This window comes from Natator depressus, chromosome 1, assembly GCF_965152275.1.
Source record: "Natator depressus isolate rNatDep1 chromosome 1, rNatDep2.hap1, whole genome shotgun sequence".
NCBI classification, from domain to species: Eukaryota; Metazoa; Chordata; order Testudines; family Cheloniidae; genus Natator; species Natator depressus.
In genome coordinates, this window is record NC_134234.1 from 281742542 (window position 1) to 281761681 (window position 19140).

The following is a 19140-nucleotide window of genomic DNA, read 5'->3' on the forward strand; positions in this document are numbered from 1 at the left end:
TTCCCTCCCCTCCAGAGGGGGGGATGAGAGAGGGGAATTCTCGCGAGAATAGAAGCCGACGGGGGGATCCTGAAGAGAGACGTGGTGGGGAACTTTTGGGGCTGGGCTACTCCGGAATCGAAAGCGCTTGTGCCGCTGCGAACCGCTCCCTGCTTCTCCTGAGCGCCTGGACCGGGCCCATGGCGGCGGCCACGGCCCCTGCCGAGGCGGCGCCGCTGGAGCCTCGCGGCCTGTCCCCGAAGGAGGAGGGGGAGCTGGAGGACGGCGAGATCAGCGACGATGACAATAACGGCTCCGAGCCCGCCAGCGGCCTCATCAGCACCAGGCCCTACTCGAGGCGCAGGCCGCCTCCCAGCCTCCGCGGCGGCGCCTCCCTCTCCTCCTCCTCGCGCCGCTTCCCCCGCTCGCGGCACCAGCCGCCCCCGGAGCTCGGCCACCTGCACAGCCACGGCGGCTACCGGCCCAAGGAGTCGTTCCGCTCTCACCCGCCGCCACTGCCTTCGTCGCGGATGCCTCCGGGCTCCCACTCCGACTCTGGCCCCAGGCTCTCGTTCTGGGAACGCAGCCACAACGCGCTGGATCGGTTCCGCTTCCGAGGCAGACCTTACCGCGGCGGGGGCCGCTGGGGCAGGAGCCGGGGTGGGGGAGATCGGGGAAGCAACCCCCCCGGAAGGCCGCCGGGGGGCGGGGGAGGACCCGGATTCAGCTGCGGCCAGAACTGGAGGGAGTCCTCCCCTCGGAAGTGTATCCTTGTGCGGGACAACGGGGGGGGGGAGGGGCCACTTCCCACTGCTCGGGACGGGCCTGGCTGTGTCCCTTGTTTCCCTACGGCGCTGGGTGACTGGGACCCGGCTGTGGGGAAGGAGAAAGGGCCTGAGTGGCGAGCCAATCTTAAAGGCTTCTCATAAGTACCTCGAACAGCACAACGCCCTGAGCACGCTCCAGTTCATATCTAGGGGCTGTGCCTCAGGGTCGCATTCCCCAGGGTGCATGAAGAGGGGTTGGTGTGAAGCTGGGTCACTGATCCGGATAGGCTCTGTTAGGAGCAAAGCCTGAAGGCTGATGCAAAGCTCAGTGGGCTAGGTTCCATGTGGCCTTGTCTTCCCCAGCCTGACAGGAGACCTGCGGAGCAGGTCAGCCCCAGGGAAGGGAGCCTTAATCTAAATACTTAGACTAATTATCTGAGCAGTAAAATTCTAAAGTTGCCAGTTTTGCCTCTTGGGCAGTGATGAATTCAGTACATCTCCCAGTCTGCTTTTAACATTGTCAACTGTAGTGCAGACTTGTGACTTCTAATCTTGGTTGTTGCTGTGCTTTGCTTTAATTCTACTTTCACTGGGAGATGAATGCATAGCGCATATATCAAGCCCAGTGTTGTCTGATATGGTCATTTGTAGCAGAGTCCTGTTTGCTCTAGAACAGTTGGCTGGTCAGTCTGGACGGTGCCTTAATCGTTCTTCCTATGACAGGTGAAGTGGCAAAACCAGTGAGGAAACTTCTCTCACTTTAAGTTGGGTAGGTCTTTGTCCCGGTCTACAGCGGGAAAACCATGCATTGGTGGAGGGTCAGGAATGGGTGCACTGAACTGGTGTGCAACGTAGCTTAAGTGTAGATAGTGATAAATTCCATCAAGTTTGCTTTCAGAACCTAGTTAAAACCTGTTCTCCCTTGCTGTAGTGTTGAAAGCAATTTGTCATTGTCTACACTTTTAATTAAGTTATGTACATCACTCACTCAGCTGTATCAGTTACTCGCACTGGTTACCAGCAATGGATATTTTTCTTAGTGAAGCCAAGACTTGGGGGGGCTTGAGACCTGTTTAAAAGACCAGAAAGAGAAATCCCTGTTATTTCAAGTCCAGTTAATATTTGAAGATTGTTAGCCTTAACATAAGATTACATTTGGAGTGAGGGGAGTAAGTGTTATAAGAGCAGCCTTAGTTAACTGTTTAACTTCATATGTTACCATCAGAACGTTACTTGAATCTTATCAGTATTTGTGTAGTGCTTTTCATCCAAGAATGTCTCTCTTAAGATGGGAAAATAGAGAAAATGTGACTTGTGCCCAAGGTCATGTAGTGAGTCTCTGGTAAAGCTAGAAATAGAACCTTAGGCTATGTCTACACTAGAGATCTTAAAGCGGCACAGCTATCCTGATGCATCTGCGCCGCTGTAAGATCTCTTGTGTAGCCACTTTGTACCGACGGCATAATTAAACTACCTCCAATGAGTGGCAGTAGCTATGTCGGCAGGAGAAGTTCTCCCGTTGTCATAGTGTTGTGCACACTACCGCTTATGCCAGTGAAACTTATGTCTCTCAGGGGAGTGTTTTTTTTTCACACCCCTGAGCAACATAAGTTTTGCTGACATAAGTGGTAATGCAGACATGGCCTAAGTCTCTTCGTTCTCAGTGTTGCTCTAAATACTAGAAAATGACTCTGCCTATAATTATTGTTTTGCGTGAGTAGTACTGTAATGATTGTTCTAGATGAGCCTTGCAAAACTTATTAGCGCCAGCATAAAATTTACTTTTACACTCTTTATGATGAAGAAACTAATGATATTTTATTTTTTTAAAAGAGATAACAATTGAGAAGACCCTAGCCCTGCTTTACTGGGTTTTAGACATAATTTATTGGTAAACATTACACAGGAGGAGCTAATGTCACTGCTGCTTAATGAACTGAAATTTTGAAATATCATTCATACTCTAAAGTAGACATAGGATTTCAAAATGAAATGCTTAATCATTTTCTGTGCTTACCACAACTTTTGTCACATGCCACAGTTGATATTACAACACTCTAAAATAGTGCAGCTACCTGTACTCCTGTTGGTATTAATGGAGTGAGGACTTCTGGATGCATGCCTTCAGCAGCAGCCTTCACTTCCCTGCTAAGAGAATTATGTGATAGTGGGGCTCTTATTAGCATGCAAAAAATAGCTGTGTGAATGTTGCAGCCCTGGGCCAGCCACCTGAGCTCAGACCCAGACCTGAGCCTCCGCCCATGCCACAATGTCCACAAGCTATTTTTAGTATGCTAGTGTGAGTCTGTCTACATGGTCTGGGAGGTTTGCTCCCAGCTTCAGGGTAGATATACCCATATGGGATTTGGAGCCCCCTTTGGAATTTCCAGTGGCAAGTAGCCCTTTGAGAAGTCTTTGATATGTGCGATCTCTGACAGGGAGAAGTGGTATTCCCCACCTATGGAACCAGGACTTTGTGCATACATGGCTCCAGCAAACCCTCTCTCCCCCTCCCCCCCCCCCTTTTTTTTCTTTTTTTCTTTTTTTTTTTTTTTTGAACAGTACCAGGAAATATTTCTTAACGTCTCAGGAGCCTCAGTGATGTCAGTAGTCTGGATTCTGAACTCTTTTGTAGAGTATGGAGATTAATTGTTGGGTGTGGAAGAAATCCCCATCTAAGTTACAGCTAACCTTTAGAAGGGAATACATGTGGGAGTCTAAATTCCTGTTACAGATAAGTACTTCAATTTTGTTTTCAGTACTGCTCCCTTTTTTCTTGGGCTTTAACTTTTAGTTCAGTGGGTAAACTTTGTAACTGATGTTCAGTCACAGTGTTCTTTATTAATTCCTTACGTCTTTAACCAAGTCTTGGTTTAGTCCTAAGGGGAACACAGGATCTGGTTTAAGAGTGAATATAGCCAAACCACTTAGTAATCGTGACCATAATGTGATTAAATTTAACATCCTTTTAAGGGTAAAAATGCCAAAGAAACCCACCACACTAGCATTTAACTTCGAAAGGGGAACTACACAAAAATGAGGAGGCTAGCTAAACGGAAATTTAAAATGAATAGTCTCAAGGGTGAAATGCCTGTAGAATGCATGGAGACTATTTAAAAAACACTATAATAGAGGCTCAAACTAATTTGTAAGAGAATCCAAAAAAAAAAAAAAATGCCCCCATAGCTAAACAGCAGAGTAAAAGAAGTGATTAGAGTAAAAAAGGTATCCTTTAAAAGATGGGAGTCAGATCCTAGTGAGGAAACTAGAAAGGAGTATCAACTCTGTCAAGTCAAGTGCAAAGGTATAATAAGTTTAGGCTGAGAAAGAATTACATGAGCAACTAGTTTTTGTCATTAGCTAACAGCAAATTTTTTTTTAAGTACCTCAAGTAGGAAGCTTGCCAAACCATCACTGGGACTGCTGGCCAATCCGGTGCTAAAGGAGCACTCGAAGACAAGACCATTGTGGAGAAGCTGAATGAAGTCTTTGGATCAGTCTTGACTGTAGAGAATGTGGGGAGATCCCCACACCTGAGCCGTTCTTTTTAGATGACAAATGTGAGGAATTGTCTCAGATTGAGTCATCAGTAGAGGAAGTTTGCGAACAAACTCATAAAGAATAATAAGTCACCAGGACTCAAATAGTATTCACCCAAGAGCGCAGAAGAAACTCAAATCTGAAATTGCACAAGTACTAACTGGTATGTAAACTATCATGTAAATCAGCCTCTGTACACACACAGATGACTGGAGAATAGCTAATGTAATGCTGATTTTAAAAAAGGCTTCAGAGGTGATCTTGATAATTACAGCCTGGTAAGCCTAACTTTAGTACCAGGCAAATTTGGTTGAAGCTATAGTAAAGAACAGAATTGTCAGGTGCATAGATAAACACAATATGTTGGGGGAAGAATTAAAGCGGCTTTTGTAAAGAGAAATCATGCCTTCCCAAATCTATTAGAATTCTTGGAGGATGTTGGCAAGCATGTGGATGTAGCGTATTTGGACTTTCAGAAAGCCTTTGGCAAGGTCCGACAGCAAAAGCCCTTAAGCAAAATAAGCAGTCATGGGATAAGAGGAAAGGTCCTCTCATGGATCAGTAATTGGTTAAAAGAAAAGAAACAAAGGGTAGGAATAAATGGCCAGTTTTCACCATGGAGAGAGGTGAACAGCGGGGTACCCCAAAGATCTGTGCTGGGACCAGTGCTTTTGAACATATTCATAAATGATCTGGAAAAGGAGATAAACAATGGGGTGGTAAAGTTTGCATATGATACAACATTACTCAAGATGTTTAAGTCCAAAGCAGAGATACAGAGGGAACTTAGTAAGGTGGGTGACTGGGCAACAAAATGGCAGATAAGGTTCAATGTTGATAAATGCAAATTAGGCACATTGGAAAAAATAATCCCAACTACACATACAAAATGATGGGGTCTGAATTAGCTCTTACCACTCAAGAAAGAGATGTTGGAATCACTGTAGATAGTTCTCTGAAAACATCCACTCAATGTGCAGCAGTAGTTAAAGCTAACAATATTAGGAATGGGTAGGAAAGGGACAGAAATTAAGACAGAAAATAATGTCACTTTATAAATCCATGCTACACCCACATCTTGAATACTGTGTGCAGTTCTGTCACCCCATCTCAACAAAGATATGTTAAATTGGAACTGATGCAGAGAAGAGCAACAAAAATGATCAGGAGTGTGGAACTGCTACCAAAAAAGAGATTAAAAAGACTGGGACTGTTCATCTTTGAAAAGAGACTACTTAAGGGGGGATATGATAGACGTCTAAAAAACCATGAATGGTATAGAGAAGTGTTCTTTACCCCTTCACATAACATATGGACTTGGGGTCACCCAATGAAATTAATAGACAGCAGGTCTAAAACAAAATAAAGTACTCAATTTAACACACTGTCTACCTGTGGAACTCAGTGCCATGTGATGATGTGAAGGCCAAAAGGATAACTGGATTCAAAAATCAGATAAATTCAAGGAAGATAGGCCCATCAGTGGGTATTAGCCAAGGTGGTCAGGGTCAGAATCCCATGCTCTTGGTGTCCCTAAATCTCCAACTGCTAGAAGCTGGGACTGGACGATGGAGTGTATCAGTCAAGATTGCCCTGTTCTGTTCATCCCCTCTGAGGCATCTGGTTCTGGCCACTGTCAGAAGACAGGATATTGGGCTAGGTGGACCATTGGTCCTACACAGTATGATCGTTCTTATATTTTGTTCAGGTTTTTTTGCTGAAATTTCAAATCTGTAGATTAGATGGATTTGAGTTTGCATTGTGGAACCCCAAAATGTGGATTTATTTGGGGAGATAAGTTCTAAACTGTTGTTTGTTTTTCATCAGTCTTTAGTAGCTGAGTTGAAGGTTTCTTTAACCTGCCTGGCTCTTCGGTTCAATTTTGCAGAATGTTTTGAAGGATAACAGCTGTAGCCTGTTTTATTTTTTTATCTTCATGTATTCATATCTGTGTTGCCCGTCCTTAACCTAGTCCTAGATGATATTTGTGTAAACGTTTTAAATTGTATTTTTAAGAATTCCTCATCACTTCCACTCTTGAGCACATTAGGATATTTCCCCTACCATTTTTTACATACTCCTTTTAAAAAACAAACAAAAAAACCCCACCCTTCTCTAATTCTCGTAGTGTTCCTCACCTTTAGGCCATCCCACATGAGAGAAGAGAAATAGATACAGAATAGTTCTAAATAGTTTAAATTAAGCAGTCTTTACAAAAAATACATAAAGATACTTTTTTAAAAAATTCCAAACTTTAGGATTGTCCGCTAATGCTCCCCCTGCCCCCAATTGCCCGTGTAAGGGACATTTTTACTTTACTTTAGCAATGTTTATCAATTTGCAAATATCCCACTTATGGTGGTTTGGGATTATCCATTACAGAATTCCGAAGTAGTTTGATTTCTTATTAATATATATTTACAGGGCTTCTTCAAATCATAATAGGCACTTTTGTATATACTATCTTAGTTGTTTAGTTTTGTTTTGTACATTGTTTATCCTAGTCGATCATTATGCTGAGGCTCGACATGTTATGGCAATAGCAAATGTTTTGCTAGAATAACCTAAGCAGTTTTGGAGGATGTTTTTCAAAGATATTCAAACCTCTCTGAGATGAACATATTGATATGTCCAGGTCACTCATGCCCCCAGGGTCATGAGGGTGGCTTCGCTTTGAAATGCTGTGCAGATAATTATGGTTCAGTATCTGAGTACTCAGCATGTTGAAATTCACAGATTACAGAAATTTTAGCTGTATTGTTAGTACACATCAGCCCTAGAGGAAAAGTATTTTGAATTATCATAATGTTCACCTGTTGCACAAGGAGCAAGGCTGACTCATCAGGTTAAAACAATTTTTGTGCTGTATAAATATAACTTTTGGAGAATTAAGGTGTTTCGTCTAATTAAAGCAGTGTCCTACAGAAGAGTTATTAAGTAGCTATGTTAGCATTCTAAAGTTTAGACTAGGGTAAAAGAAGTTCTAATGTAGATGTTTAAGTAAACTCAAAATGCCAGAGGGTCTTTTGCTATTAGTTTTTGGTTCACATTGAACTGTGCCAAATAGATTTGTTTAAATTTACAAGAACTCGTGTTTATTTGGATAAGAAACTATGAAAGGCCCTTAGTTTGGTTATATCCAGTCCAAATAGAAGTAATCTTTGGGTCCTGGTTTCATGTAAACAATAAAGCACAGGAAATACCTTGAGTGTTTTCAGCAGTCTGTAAACGCACCAATAGCGTGTAATACATATTGGTGTAACAATGTATTACAAGGCTGTTTAGATCATTAATATTAGTAGCAATAATAATATAATCTGGTTCTCTATGTCAGATTTCAAAGAGCTTTTCAAAGGAGGCAAGTACTTTGATTTCTTAATAAATATATTTACAGGGCTTCTTCAAATCATAATAGGCACTTCTAGTGTATACAATCTTAATTTTATAGTAATGATTAATAACAATCTTCCATGTGTCACTATGGAAGGAAATACAGTCTTTAATAAGATAATTCTGCATTCTCCTTGTGGAATTGTGTATGTGTACTTAAGGCCTGATCCATGAAACTCCATATGAAAGTCAGCAGGAGTCTTTCCATTATCTGCTCTGGGCTGTGGGTCAAGCTCCTGTTGCCAAGCCAAAACCCAGTAGAAAAGCGGTGTCCATTGGGAATGTATGCACAACACCTTGTAAACCAAAAGGTTTGGTCCTGAGCAGTGGCTGCAAAACGAACTAGTATATTCCTGACTGTTCTGATGATAAGTCCTGGAGCCCTTGGCTCCTTGTGGTTTACTTTTCTTAGTTGTTGGTGGTAATTATCTGTGGCTTTAGCTCAGATGTTGGAACACGGTTGCTCCATATTTTAACTGCGCTGTTGCTTGGTCTCAGCGTTTTATGGATGGTTAAACTGTGTCAGAACGAAGTTTCAGTAACTTATTCAAGACCACATAGAGGGAGTCAGTGGCTGAGTCATACTTCTGTCAGAGAAGTCTGAGGCTCACTAATTTGCTTTGAGCAAGTCTAACCACCAGGTGAGCTCCTCCCTATCAGTCTCCACCATTGCAGTTCCAGTGAGTCAGAGGTTGTGGGTGGAGAGAAAGAAAACTTGCTGGGCAATTCCTTGAGCTATAAGAGTAACAGAAGTCTTAAAAAATGAAACAAAAAAGGTGGTATTTTTCTTCATTTGAGAACAGTTGTAAAGTATCCTATAAAAGAGAAGTGAATTAATGAAATTGAGCAAGAAGATGCTACTTGACAGTGGGTAAGTGTGATCAGTATGTTAACTTTATATTCCGTTCTTAAGACTAATATATAAAATATGCATATTGTTATGTGTTTGACAAATTAAGTTCTGTTTCTGAAAATGGGGAGGAGAGTTCAATATGAAGTTGTAATACTAAATTACTCCAGTGGGAGAACGCATTTTAATTTGTTACATATTGTTGCTTAATCTTCATTCATTGTATCTTAATCTCTACGATATTAAGGGCAGAAATTGATTACATTTAGTTTTCTTAACAAATAATTCAGCCAAAACTTTTGGAAGATCCCCATCTAGAAAACAGAACTACTCATCTAAAAATGAAAACTGTGTAGAAGAAAGCTTTGAGGATCTTCTTCTGAAATACAAGCAGATTCAGCTTGAGCTTGAATATATTAATAAAGATGAAAAACTGGCTCTGAATAGCAGAGAAGAAACTGTGCACCAAGATGATGCTAAAACAGCAAACGCTGAGGACCAAATCGCTGTAGAAAATGTCAGTATTACAAAAGAAGCTATAAAAGTGTCTCCTGAGGAGAAAAGTCAGGTTATAGCCTTTCAGGCATTTGAACTGAAACCTCTCAGGCAAAAACTGTCTACACCTGCTGAGAGGAACAGATTGAAAAAAACTAAAGATGGAACAAAACAGCTGTCACAAAAATCTGAACTCTCAGAATCCAGTCAAGGTAACTATCGAACATTCCTGTCTGCATTAACGTGTTACAGCAAGAATCTTTGTGATTCTACTAGATATTTGGGAAAGTTGTGCTTCTTTGAAACTTGATATTGTTAAAAGAAAGTGGTTTTACATCAAATAACTTATTTTAAATTTGGAACTTGTCCTGAAGTATAACATCTTCAACATTTAAAGATTGATCCAAAATATAAAATAAATTATGATAAATATTTTCACAAAATTTTTTAACTTGAATGTAAATAACTTTGTTTGTAGAGAGAGAGTAGGCAGGAGAACAACATTAGAATATTTCCCTTCTGTTATATTTAGGTTTTCAACACTGTGTATTAGTGCATGAGAATCAGAAAGTGAAATTGATGAATCACTAGTTGTCTAATCAGCCTTCTTCCCCTATCCACATTAACTAACTATGAAAAGGAAACATACAGCACATATTTAAAATAAATTGTTGTTAAAATCTAAACAATTTCAGTTTTAATAACCTAAAGAAACACTTTTAAAAAAATACATAGTTTTATTACTATGGTAATATCACCTGAAGGCCAAGCATGGATGTCATACTTGGTGGCTCCTGACTGTGGTATCCTATTTGAAGGGCTCTGAGTGATTATATTATGCTATTTAGTGCTGGTGTTTTTAACTGCAAAATGGTAATTTAATTTTGATAAGCCAGAATTGATTACTGTTCTACCATGTGCTGTCTTTATTTAAAAAAATAATAATTTGAAAACGAGAGCAGTGGCAGCCTTAAATTTCACTGGGAGCATTGCTGTTAACAGTGTAAAAGAGTAGGTGGAATAACTAGTGCTAAGAGCTGACTTACTGCTTTTGAAATGTAGTTTGTTTTCTTGAGATTTTTTTTTTAAAAACTAAATTGACAGTCCGAGGCATCATGCTCATAACTGGAATCTTGGGCTTTCGTTTAATCATCTCTTATATTTTCCTTCTCTTTTCCTTACTGGCTTCCTTCTTGTGAGACTAGAATGTGCAATGGCAAAAGTTTCTCTGTTAAAGCTGAAAGGGGAGGATTGAAATTTAGTGACAATCGTATACTCTAGTGTGAGTTTTTCCTCTCAAGTTTTTCTTGTAGTGTAATTAATGTTCCTGCCCAGAAGAACTTAAGTTGTAATATAAGACAAAACACACTGTAAGAGTTCAGGTAAGGAAAAGAAATGGAGAAATCATTGTGGGAAAGAGGTAGGGAAGATTTATGTAAGAAGTGGGTTTGAAAGGGGGCCAGATAGAAGCATGATGAACAGAAGTGGGAGGATATTCTAAACTGTAGACACAGCACAGAAGAAAGCATGAATCTGAGATGATACAAAGCATCAGAGCATGAGAAATATAAGACAAAGGCATTGAGAGTCAAGATGATTAGCTTGAGCATGATCCAGCAGGAGATAGGAAGCCAGTAAAGGAAGGGAATGAGAGAATAGTGGTTAAGGAAAATGGTTTTACCTGTGGTACTTTAGATAAACTGGACAGGGGAAGGTGAAAAGTAGGGAGACCCAAAAGATTATTACAGTAATCAAGGTAAAATGATAAAGGTGTGGATGTGGCTTTATTACCAGGCTTAGAGGAGCAGTCATATCTTCGTGACAGAGCAAGAACCAATATAATATAGGATGAGTAAATATGTAGAGAAAGGAGTAAAACTGACACCTATGAGTCTGGGGAATAAAAAGGAGCTATTTAAAAACAACCCCACCCCCAAATCCATAAAAATAAGAAATTAAACACAAGAACAATTAACTCTGTATTGCAGGACATAGGACTGAAAGGGATCTCTTGCTTTGAGTCCAGTCCTCTGGTCACAGACAACTCCATATATCATTCGTTCATAAACTTATCAGGCTCCAGCTTAAAACTAAGCAGGTTGTTCGTCCCCACTATTCCTATTGGAAGGTTGTTCCAGAACCTCACTCCTCTGATGGTTAGAAGTGTTCTAATTTCCAGCCTAAATTTATTCATGGCCAGTTTATATCCATTTGTTCTTGTGCCAACTTGTCCTTGAGCTGAAGTAGCTCTTCTTCCTCCCTCGTGTTTACCCCTCCGGTGTATTTATGGAGAGGAATCATATCCCCTCAGCCTTTTTTTTTGCTATTGGACCATATGCTAGTGGTAAAATTAATGCTGTATTCCTTGGATGCACAATTTATTTTTAATTCATATATAGTACCTAGCCTGGTAGGAGCTGAACCCATTACATAAAAAATATTAAAAGCAAACAAGTTACATAAGCCACTGACAAATTATACTTGCATGACCAGTACCACGAGTATCTCCAGTGTGCCTTAGAAGATCAAATGATAATGTACAACCCAAATTAACAATTGCAATGCACAGTAATTAACTAGAAACAAAACAGAATAAATGGGCTTTGCATGATGCCCTGAGACTTATCAGAACTTGGATTTTGACGGGCGCTCAAGGGAATGCATAGTAAAAGCAGAGTATTCAGCTAATAACCCTGTCGCTAATCTTAGTTTTGTCCCAGGATCTGATAGCAAGAGCATCCCAAGTGATTTCAATAACTGTAAATTAATATCAAGTGAGGTAGATATTTCTAAGATAAATGAGTGTATACTATTCAGGGCTGCATACAGTACATAAGGGATTATAAGAAACATCCTCTATCGCAGGGCGTTTATATCAAATGCTATTCTGAGGCCCTAATGGGTGCAATATAGCTGAAGAGCTATTTTAGGGCGTGTCTACACTTAAAACAATACCGGGCACAGCTGCAACCTTCAGTGTAGACAATACCTATGCCGATGGGAGGGCTTCTGTCAGTGTAGGTAATCTGTATCACCAAGAGGTTGTAACTAGGTTGACTCAAGAATTCTCTGTCAACAAGAGGGGGTTGGTTCAGTTTAACTGCGTTGTGGATTTTCCACACTCCGAGTAACGTAGTTGTACCGACCTAATTTCCTTATATAGATCAGGCCTTAATTCTAAAACGCAGTTTTAATACTAATTTTAACTGTCCTCCTCTTACTCAGCAGGCTCTATATCTTCCTCTCTGTGGAATACCCTAAGTTGCTGTTTGTAGCCCTATTCTGTTCACCATATATTTTTACCATCTAACTGTTGGCTGTGTGATTATGAGTTAGTCTTCGTCCATTTCTGGGGAAAAGCAGGTCTACGCTACAGTGGGGATCAGCGCTCTGAGATTGATTCACCGGCAGTTGATTTAGCGGGTCTGGTAAAGACTCACCAAATGAATTGCAGATCGCTCTCCAGTTGACCCCTGAACTCTACCCCCGACGAGAAGAGTAAGATAAGTCAACGGGAGATTTTCTCCCATCGACCCCCTTCAATGTAGACCCCACAGTAACTCGACCTAAGGTACGGGGACTCCAGCTACGTTATTCACGTAGCTGGAGTTGCATAGCATAGGTCAACTTACCGCGGTAGCATAGACCTAGTCTTAGGGAGCATGTGTTCCACGTTCTAGAAACTCCTATCATCACAATTAGCATTATTTGCACCTTTTTCCACCTTGGATCCGTGGATTGAAGGGGCATAGAGGGAAGCTCTAAAGTTCAATGTTGAGATATGTGGTATTAGGAAAAATACTTGTACATGTTCTGTGGCTAACTAGGCTATAGTTTAGAAGTGAAAAGGGTGGAAGTGCTATTAATAAATCCAATAATGTTTTCAATCTGCATCAGCTATATTTTAGTGGTGTCTACTGTTGCCTTTATGCTTCAGGGCTTATTAGCGTTTTAATGTAAAAGTTTATAAATCAGCTGTGCTGTTAGCTTTCTTTATGCTAAGTGAAACTTGGTATGCAAAGTTTTAACCCAAGAACCAGTACTGCAATCGTTTTTTGTGTTCCCACCCCCCACGACAAAAGAAGTCTGTTCAGTTAATTTTTTAAATCTTTAAAGTGTTTTCAGATGCTCTTACAATGTCTTCAATGTGCTTTCATTTAACACTTTTATGGTCTGTTGGTCTGGCTTGTGTAATAAGCTTTTGAAATATTTTTTTTAAAAAATTGAAGGTAAAGCATTGCTGGCGTCATCCCATTTCCCCTCGTTCTCATATGCTCTTTTTTTTTTAAAAGCACACGGCAAGCAGGGAGATCTCCAGGGTGAGCTATATGCCATTTGTATCTTCTAAAATTTCTATTTTATGTTTTGAGTTTGCATTTGCCCTTGTATCTACTTTTCTTGATATTTAGGAAGAGTCTTTTTCTAGGACTTGGGAGCAGGGAGAAAAGTGGGTTGTCAATTTCTCTTTTCCCAGTTTGGCATGTGGGCAGGGACACGCTCTAAGAGGGTTTTTTATATGGAGAGAAAGCATCTTGGAGAATGCCATCAAATGGGAGGGGGAAAAACAAAAACAGCAGATGAATCAATGTGACTGGTGGGCAGTCAAGCATATCTGTAGGGTAAAATTCAGCTGGTGAGTTTTACTACATACCAGGCCACTGATAACCCTAGAACTGGTTTCATTGGAGGTGGAGGAGGTGAACCAGTGTTCTTCTCCAGCTTTGAGTTTTCAACTTAGTCCTACAAGGTCCTGAGCAGCTACTGGGATGTGCTGAGCTTCTTAAATTCCAGTGGGAGCTGAAAGTGCTGAAAATCTACTGTCAACCACCCTCGGTGTAGACCCTGCGATAACTCGACCTAAGGTATGTCGACTCCAGCTACATTATTCATGTAGCTGGAGTTGCGTAGCGTAGGTTGACTTAGCGCAGTAGTGTAGACATAGCCTGTCTTTTGGCAAATGCCGCTTTCATCCTCTTTATGGGATAAACTGGGGGAAGACTTCCACAGAAGCAGAAAGAAAAACGGGGGAAAAATACCTTAGATGGAAAACTATTAAAAGATCAAAGATCCAGTCTGTACTGTCAGGGTGTTACTTCTCAAAGCAAGGTCAGTCATGCCAGTTATAATAGCACACTTTCAAAGTACACATCTGCAGCAATTTTATTTTTAATATACTATTCTAATGTATTAACACCTCAATAATATTAATAAAATATCTTGGATTCAGTTCTGCACATTGTTTTAGTGTAGTTCTATTAAGTGAACTGAAGTGTTGTCATGTTTATAAAAGTGCTGTTTTGTTTTAAAGGAGTAGAAGACAAAGAACAAAGATTAGTACGAAAGCTTAGCACTTCAGATGCTACCTCTGAAAAGGTAAGAGTGTTGTGGCTGAAATGATGTTCTATTTTGTGGCATGATCTTCTGGTTTTTTTTTTCCACGTTGTAAAGTCAAGCCACATTTTAGGAATAGGTAGCATTAATCCTCAAAGACCCTGATGAAATCTGGGGTGGGATTTTAAGCTTGCCTCTTTTATAGAAATCTAATTGCACTTTCAAGTCTTTGTGTGAAAAATGACATTTGTGAATTTAACTAATGACAAATTTAATGACTTCAGTTATGCTCTCCCCTCTTTTTCTCCATCCCATCCTCAAAGAAGCTACTGGATGAGGAGGAAGAGATGTCTGAATTGCAGCTTAGACTTCTTGCACTTCAGTCTGCCAGTAAGAAATGGCAGCAGAAAGAACAGCAGGTGATGAAGGAAAGCAAGGAAAAACTAACAAAGACTAAAATTGTTCAGCAAAAAGTCAAAACCAGTACAAAACCACATTCAACCAAAAAACCCAGCACTGCAGGTAATATGCGTAACATTATTAAAATGGTTAGCAGTAGTCGTCCATCTGAAATCTAAAATGTAATCTGTTATGTAAGGCTGATACTAATACCAAATCTTCACCACCATATGGCACTCACTAATACCTTTCATTCTCAAAACTTAGGGTTTCTGCAAAATGTAACCTTTGGGGACTTGTGTTGGATATGTGTGGAGGCTTTTAAAGAAATGAGATGCAATTACCTGTATATATTTTTATTTAAAGCTAAGCAAGCTTTGAGGAAACAGCAAACAAAAGCATGGAAAAAAATGCAGCAGCAAAAGGAACAAGAAAGACGTCAAAAAGAAGAGGAGCAGAGGAAACAGGAGGAGGAGGAGGAGAGAAGAAAAAGAGAAGAAGAAATCCGAAAAATTCGGGACCTTTCAAATCAAGAAGAGCAGTACAACCGGTTCATGAAGCTTGTTGGGGGGAAGAGGAGATCAAGAAGCAAGGTAGTGATTTGTTTTCAGATGTTCTGTTTTGAGATCCTTGATTGATGCATACTTTCTTTTTCAAACTGTCAGAGAAACAGAATAGTTTAGTGGTTACAACATAGAATTTGGAGCCAGAAGTTTGTGTTTTAATCCCAGATCTGACTTTCCTTTTCTTCTGACTGTTTTTGGTCATGTCTCAATCTCTCTACATAGATTTATCCACTTGAAAATTAGTGATCAGTAATTATTCTCATAAGAGTGTTGTGAGCATAAAATGCTTGAAAGATGTTAAACCCCTCTGTAAATAAGTATAACCAATTAGTAGTCAATCCTGTTCTAAGAGGTGTAAAGCCAGAATACTGCTTTTTACTAGGTTATTCTGGAAATTAAATTCAGTGGGGTAGCACTCCCCAAAAGTGCTCATTTTAAGACGAATCACATTATACTGCAGAAGTGAACCAACAATATATGTTGCCTATCAAGAAGCAAAGGCTATTCACTGGGAAAAAGTCTCATTAATTTAGAGATAGGGTTGCTTAGTTCTGCTCTTCCAGAATGTAGAGTATCCCTAAACTTAAATTTGAAAATCAGGAAATAGTTATATTTTGCACCCAACCTTAATTCTGTCATCATGGAGCTGGAAACAGGCACTGGCACCAAATCAAACTTGACCCTGTCACTAACAAAATTTTGTGCTGCTGTGTCCCCAAACCAATTCTTTAGCCTCATTCCTCTCATTTAGGTGTAGCTGCACTGCCCCAAGTAAAAGTTGCAGCAAGCTGCCAGTTTACTCTATCAGGAGAGGTGCAGCTGCAGCTAGAGGAGTGAGGGATCCCTGTGTTTTGGGCTTGTTACACAGAAGGTCCCTTTAGATAGTCATAATGGCCATTCCTGGTTTTATAATGTAACAATATTTGAAAGAGCTCTAGAAAGGACTCTAGCATTTGAGGGCCACTAGAATGGCTACCATTGTCCATTCCAGAGGCTGACAGTCCACAAAGTATGTCAAGAATATAGAGGGATAGTAGCATTTCACCCCATTCTAACACTTGCATATTCTTAGTGCTCACTAGCACTCCATATCTGCATTGGCATTCACACGTCATGCATCCCCTCTGCCTTCTGTCCTGTACTGTTGCTCTGGGAGTTCTAGCACTGGGATGTGCCAACAGGCTACACTACGTCGCTCATTTTGAAGTAACCAAAGTTGATGTCCCCCAGGGAGTCCTTAAGACAAGGATGAACCTGTATCAACATCTGTCAAGTCTTTAGGTGCTTGCCTGGAATAGGCAAAGTGGTCAAGAATAGTAGGTCAGGCTTAGATAGTTAGTGTTTGGCTAAGCCCATTCTAATCTCAGCCTTTATCCTAGTCAAGATAAGGCTTGGGAGTTCCCCATATGCTGTCCTTATTCACTTCTCCCCTGCTGTCCTCCAGGTGCTCAGGAGGGGTACAGTTATATGATCTTTAACTGGGACAGGTTGGAGTTTGCTCATGGGGGCAGAGGTAAGATTGTGGAGGGAGGGGGATGGGAAATGACCTTAACTCTGCATTTCCTTGTTTTCAGAAATGCAAGTTTAGCTCTTCCCTCCATGTTCTGTGAGACACAAGGCAGTGCTAGCCAACTTAATACAGGTTTTGGCATTGAATTTCCCTTGTTTGAGGAAATGATGGTAAAGAGGGGGGCATGATTGAGAGGCACCTGTGATGGGGGCCATGGATGGACTTCCTAAATACATCTCACTGCTGCTCAGCTACTAGCTTTGCTTTTCTCCTGGCTCCTTCATGCCACTCATAAGGCTGTATCTGAGGAGCTCCTTAAGCAAATGATTCCAAATTGGCACCACAAAGTACACCATGTTGTGGTATATCACTGTTCACGACAACCTCCTTTATGTACATGGATTTTAGAGTACTTTGAAAAGTGGGCTTTTAAACAGCTCTTTTTGACCAGACCTATGAAGTCACTGCCGTTCCTCGTTACGGCTGCTGACACTTGAAGCAGAACTTCCAAAAACAAGCCCATGGGCGCAAGCAGAAAGTAGTCTGAAATTTGTCTCAGAAGTCTACCAAAAGCGGCACTTGAACTCATAGTTTTTGTGGGAGGAAAAGGGGGAGTGTGCTCAAGTTCAAGATAGTCTGTTTCTGTAAGCAAGCAAGTGATTGATGTAGGCTGAGCTCCTCTGCATAGTTGGTCGCATGAGGCATCAGGTGTACCAGTCTCATAGAGCGTATGCAAATCACTTTCTCTCAGGTGCCTGTCACGGTTCTTTTTTCATGGGAGTTCTGTCTCTGGAACCCTTTGGCCGAATGACCCATTATTCACACAACTAACTGGCTCTGAGGCTTAGCAATTTTCAAGATAAATTCAGTATGCACGTGGATTTTTTTTTAGAGCTCTGTGAAGGTTGAAAGCTTTGTTCAGCCTTTACAATAAAGTTGCCGAGTGCTCTTTCATAATAACTATGTTTTTAGTTTTCCCTATTCAGTCATTACTTGGGTCTTTTGAAAAGAGATTTGCTTTTCAGCAGGAACTTCAGTAATTACTGTGATGTATTGGCAAGAGCAATAGAGTTCTGAAGTAGAAGTTAATTGTAGCACCATTTCTTTCAGAAACGCTTTATTCAAGAGTGCCCAAACTTTTAACGCTGGCTAATTTTCAGGAGCTTGATTGTCTGTTATAAGTTTATTTTGGGTTTGATCATTGGATGTTTGCTTGTTAATCTCTTCCTTGATAAACTTGTAGAAACTGCTGTTACGTTCAGAGAAAACAGCATTCAAAACCTCCAGCTGATCTCAGTCTCTTCTCTACATGGAGAAGAAAACTGTAGTTTGACTTCTTAAGCCACGGTTGACCCCCTTCTTGCCTCCTTCTGTCTCTGCTGGGTAGAACTTGGTTGAAAAATGAGCGAGGGGACAGGTAGTGGCAGTGTTAAAACAGCTTTTAAAAAATGCAAATGCTGTAAGACATGCTAAATTAAAACTTTTTTTTTTGTATGTGTAGTCTTCAGATACAGACTTGAGATGGTCTTTAGATAAGCAATCTACTGATAGTGGAGGAGGGATTTATCAATATGACAACTATGATGAAGTTGCCATGGATACGGACAGTGAAACTAACTCACCAGGTAAGATTTACTTTCAATTTCTGACATGGTTGAAAAGTGTAATGATGAAAAATGGTTGGAATATTACCGTATATACTTGTTCATAAGCCGAATATTTTTGGTAAAAAAGTGACGCATCAAAGAGCGGGAGTCGACTTGTAACTGGGTCTACACCAAAATTTGATGATTTTAAACTCTATGAAATCATTGAATTGAATATCTAATTCATTGTCGTTTTGTTTACCTGGGGCGTCTGCAGGCATGGAGCCCCTCAGTTCCCTGTGGCCGCAGTTCGCCATTCCCAGCCAATGAGAGCTGCAGGAAATGGCACTTCCCGCAGCTCCCATTGGCTGGGAACAGCGAACTGCAGCTACAGGAAACTGAGGGGCTCCATGCCTGCAGACACTCCAGGTAAACAAAACGTCCCAGCCCGCCAGTGGCTTATCCTGACGGGCCAGGAGCCAAAGTTTGTCAACCCCTGAAATATAGGGTCGGCTTATGAAAGGATCATATAGTTTTTACTGTTTTTACCTATCCATCTTGGGGGGTCGGCTTATTAATGAATGGGCTAATGAACAAGTATATACGGTACTTTACTGATGGAGATTGTCCATTCCATATTTCTTCTGTCGTCTCAGAAGGGCTGTGTTCGTTTTGAGGACTGAAGTTGAATGGGTGGTAATTAAGGCTAAGATTTTTTTTGTCACGG

General features: G+C 40.7%; 1 protein-coding gene across 2 annotated transcripts in view; it reads left to right on the forward strand.

The window, feature by feature from the left end:
• Positions 1-114: 114 nt before the first annotated feature.
• The window catches only part of ZFC3H1 (zinc finger C3H1-type containing), a 58129-nt gene continuing 39103 nt past the window's right edge, over positions 115-19140 (forward strand). Inside the window, exons 1-7 of one of the 2 annotated variants that reach the window (XM_074942042.1) lie at positions 115-744; positions 8817-9233; positions 13314-13340; positions 14330-14394; positions 14676-14874; positions 15118-15344; positions 18329-18452. In XM_074942042.1, coding sequence (XP_074798143.1) covers positions 180-744; positions 8817-9233; positions 13314-13340; positions 14330-14394; positions 14676-14874; positions 15118-15344; positions 18329-18452 — 1624 coding nt within the window. In that variant the 5' untranslated portion in view covers positions 115-179. The remainder of the gene's footprint in view (positions 745-8816; positions 9234-13313; positions 13341-14329; positions 14395-14675; positions 14875-15117; positions 15345-18328; positions 18453-19140) is intronic. The other variant, XM_074942043.1, reaches the window with a different exon arrangement.